Genomic DNA, 4,132 nt, shown 5'->3' on the forward strand with positions numbered 1-4,132 from the left:
TGCCCTCCCATCCGACTGGAACCGAATGGACAATCACTCCATATCACCCCCTCGCATGGTGCTGCTTGCCGTCGAACCCCCAATCAAGCTGTTGCCCAACTGTAAACACCCTAGCTGCAGCCAGCTCCCCGGGAGGCACAGCAAATACCAAGTGTAACTTGCGAGCCTGCTCGGAAGCTCGAGACTGTGTATCGAAGTCCCCAAAATACCGATGTCAAGGTCGTCAAAGACAACACTCTTCTGTGCCCATCGTGGTACCGATCACAAACCTACCTGCGTCCGGTGAAGCGGAATCTGATCTGTCGACCACACCAAAGCTCTTCTGCCAGCCAGTCCGGGAGCTGTGTCACCACCACCACGGGCCTACAAGCTGGGTCTCCGGACCAGCAAAACCGCATTGTTCTGGCGTTGCGAGGCGGTCTGATCTGTTGACGGATGGTGGTGCAGGGCAGTGTCGTGGTGTGGAGGGCGCAAGGTCTGGGTGTCTGGTTGACCGGTCTGCCGGTTGCAAAACCGGGGCTGCTGCCACAAGCGAAAATGTGGGGGCTTCGATAGTCCCCCCCCCGTTGGTGAACGCATTGTGTTGATTTTGCGGCATTGGCGGTAAAACGGACCTCGCAGCTTTACCACCAACTGGCAACAACGACCATTAGGTATCGATACACCACCCAAGTAAGTAATTGCCGCGCCTCTGTGCCGCCTTGACAATGATGAAGGTCAGCAAGGTACTTTGCTGTAGGTATACACTAGACAAATGCCGGGCTCTTTGCTTCTTGTCTCTCTCTCTCCCTCTCTCTCTCTCTCTCTCTCGGTCATCAGAAACCAACCACAAGAAGTGGAGGCGGAGGGCGAATGGATGATCCCCTCCCCCAATTCCGCTCACCCACCCACACCCGCACGACTTCCGCCGTCATTCCCAGCATGGCGGGGCCCTTTTTTTTCTCGGCTGACCTCTTTTGGTTAATTGAGGGGGACCCCTGTCGACGATCTCAAGTCTGGCTTTTGGCTGGACTTGAGAGCGAAACTTGTCACACGACATACTTTTTGATGTTCTCATCACAGACAAGAGAGAGATTTGGTGAGAAAAAGAAACCGATGCTGACCACGTGCAGCATTCTGGGAAGATGTTTCGCTTTTTTGGGGCAGCCATCTTTGGTGGAAGTAAATAATGCAAGTGATGCAGTTGAGTACCTGCCTACCGCCTCTCTCATCGGCCTCTGGATTTTCTTGTGTGCGTGGTTCTCCGGTTGGGCTGCTGTTGTTGGAATTGTTTGCTCAAAACTCCACAAGCACTGGCAGGGCCTTTCCAAAGATGTAAATCCGCAAAACATTTTGGACTATGCGGCAATCTTTTTGTTGCTTGGGGGCCTGGAACCTGATGATGAGCAAGATTTGTTTCCGTTTTTGAACCCAATGGTACGGCGTAATCTTGCGGGATGACGATGCCCTGATGTCAAGCTTGTGGTTATCCACCCCACATTTCGCGATGTCTTTTTTTGATGAGCAGGGCCAAGAAGAGAGATATGTGAGGCGGACGAAAGTAGGTACCTAGGCTTCTGATATCAATTGTACCTACGTCAAATGTGACGTTGGGAAAGGCCGATCAGGAACAACACCAAGGGATGGATGAGGAACAATGTGCGTATGATATGACATTTCTTTATTACTGTTTTTGCAATAGGGAGAAAGCAAACTCTTTTCTTCCACGACAAGATGATAAAAAACAAAAAACAAAAAACAAAAAACAAAAAACAAAAAACTGATTTTCTTTCTCTCTTTAACGGAAAAATTTGTGTGCGTGTGCGGTGTGTGGTAGCCCATAGTCCCAAATTGTCCCGGTTCCAATGTATACACAAAAACACCTCTCTCCCTCTCTTGTTATCCCGTGTAATGGTATTTCCCTCCCAAAAAAAAAAGATACGAACCAATGGTATGTGTGAAAACTCCGCTGTCCTTCAGCCCTGAAAAAGTCAAGCGCCTCGCTTGCTCGTGTAGCCCATGAATATATGACAAAAAGGGAAAAGAAAAAAAAGATGTGGTGAAAAAGGACACTCAAGAAAAACGACAAATTTGTTTGTGGTGATGGTCGTACAATGGAGAGGGCTAGAACCCCCCTGTGGAGTGATGATGTGTTGTTATTCGGTGGCAGTGGTCGTGGTCGTGTTGGTCGTGAAGTGGACACATTGATGGGTACAGAGTAATGTGTGTGTGTTCCTGCCACAGAAAAAAACAGGACAAGAGGCGAGTGTGACGGTGACATCAGGCTTGGTAGTGTGGTTTGTTGTGTCGGTGGAGAAGTGCCGGCTTATTTGGCTTTTTGGCGTCGGGCGGCTGACGGAAAATACCACCTTTGATGCAGTGGGCTTGTTGAGGGGAGCACAGCACAACAGCACAGCACAAACCGGCACATCACAACAGCCGGAGGATTTGGTGTGACGTGATAGGTAGGTGTGCGGTGGTGGTGTTGGTGGGCCGGGCTGTTGGGCTTCTGGACTGCTGTGTCTCCCGGTTTGTGGGACTCTGTGCTGTGTGCTTTTCGGCCTATTAGAAAACGAAGGTGGCGTGCTGTGAAGTCCTGGCGTAGCGTAAACCCGTCCTGGTGTCGATTCGGCAAAGCCCTGTTGAGCTTCGCAAATCTCTCTTCTTTGGTGTGTCGTTGATGGCCTGATGTAATCCTTCCTCCACGTTCTGTTCTCTTCACTCCTTGTAGTCGTGTGTTTGTTTGTCGTTGTCCTCTAGGTGTAAATGACAAAAAGAAAATGGGTAGGTAGAGTTGTTGAGGGTTGTTTAGTAGAGGGTCTGCTTGTTGGAGCGCTTGATCATGTTCTCCCACGGGGGGTAGGTCTTTGGTTTGCACTCCCCTGTTGAAGATGTGTTAGATGGTGGTCTGGAAAAAGAGTGAAGTGATGAAGACATACCACAGAGCTCCTCTGCTCGGTACTCAAAGTGTGTGACGTTGGGTTGGCATCTCTTGTGAGTGAGAGTGTATTCCCGGCACCATTTGGAGGCGATCCAGCGGAAGTGACCGCATGAATATTCTCGCTGAGTGTAGTCGCACATTTTGACTGAGTTGTTGTGGATGGTTGGTGTAGGTGGTTGGTGGAGGTGGTGGATGGAGGTGAAAGACAAAGCTGAGGTGGCTAAGGATCTTGTGGTGTAGAGTCTTGGTCTTGATGTGGAAATCAGTGAGCTCGTAGATGTTGGGAGTGACCTGGGATCGAAAGTCAAGATAGCATTGTGGGATGTCGAGAGGAGTACAGTAGATATAGAAGCCGCAGGAGAGCTGTCAAGCCGGAGAGCGAGACCGGGAACCCATGCTATCAACCATGCATACTCGAAGCCTGGGTGTGTGGTGAGGTAGGGGTCGGGAAATATGCACTACTGGAGAAGCTAGCTTCAGTGGAGGATGCAACAGAGCTAGGACAGGGGAGGTACCTAGAGTAACCAGTCCTCCATTGACACCAGGAGGCAGGGGGGGGGGGACAAGGGGACAGGGGCCAGCGATTGAGCCGGGCCGAGAGGGTGTGAGAGAAGCGGGGGCAGGGCTGCCCTGGTGGGAAATGGAAGCTTGGAAGAAAATCTGACAGCGTTCTTTTGGAGGTCCCAATGGAGAGAAACTGAGACAAGCCATGTTCGAATTGGTTGTCTCGTTCATAGCGATATCTTCCCTAAACCCAAAGCGGCATCTTTTGCAATGCTGGTGCAAAGAAGTCGAGCCACATCCGTCTCAGAAAGCGCTCAGGAGGAGCAAAGGATATGTTTGATGTTACGGATAGATAGGTATGCTGGCAGCAGAAGCGGGCAGGTAGTAAGTACCTGAACATAGGTATGGAGGTAAAGACAGGTACCGGCCGTGATGCCTTGGAGAGAAGGAAGGGAACGAACAGCTGAGGTGCGGTGCTGAGGTGGAAACGGAGGGCGGGAGAGCCAGAACGGTCGGGACCTGAGGCGTTGAGGGGCTTGGCTGAGGTACCCACTACCGATTGCCGCAGTACCCTCACCTCAGTTTGGCTCACCATCAACCAGCAGCAGTGCCAGCGTACCAGCCCAACCATCGTTTATTTGCCCATTATTATTATCAACCATCATCCCTCGGGCAGACCTCCTCCGCGCATTCCTGCCGTGGGCTATT

General features: G+C 51.2%; 1 protein-coding gene across 1 annotated transcript; it reads right to left on the reverse strand.

The window, feature by feature from the left end:
- Positions 1 to 2,787: 2,787 nt before the first annotated feature.
- Positions 2,788 to 3,060, reverse strand: QC761_510110 (uncharacterized protein; the record flags this gene model as incomplete). The annotated part of the gene is made up of 2 exons (XM_062880218.1): positions 2,788 to 2,861; positions 2,919 to 3,060. The coding sequence occupies 2 exons, from the start codon at positions 3,058 to 3,060 to the stop codon at positions 2,788 to 2,790; spliced, it is 216 nt and encodes a 71-aa protein (XP_062731551.1).
- Positions 3,061 to 4,132: the final 1,072 nt, after the last annotated feature.

Source organism: Podospora bellae-mahoneyi, chromosome 5, assembly GCF_035222275.1.
Source record: "Podospora bellae-mahoneyi strain CBS 112042 chromosome 5, whole genome shotgun sequence".
NCBI classification, from domain to species: domain Eukaryota; kingdom Fungi; phylum Ascomycota; class Sordariomycetes; order Sordariales; family Podosporaceae; genus Podospora; species Podospora bellae-mahoneyi.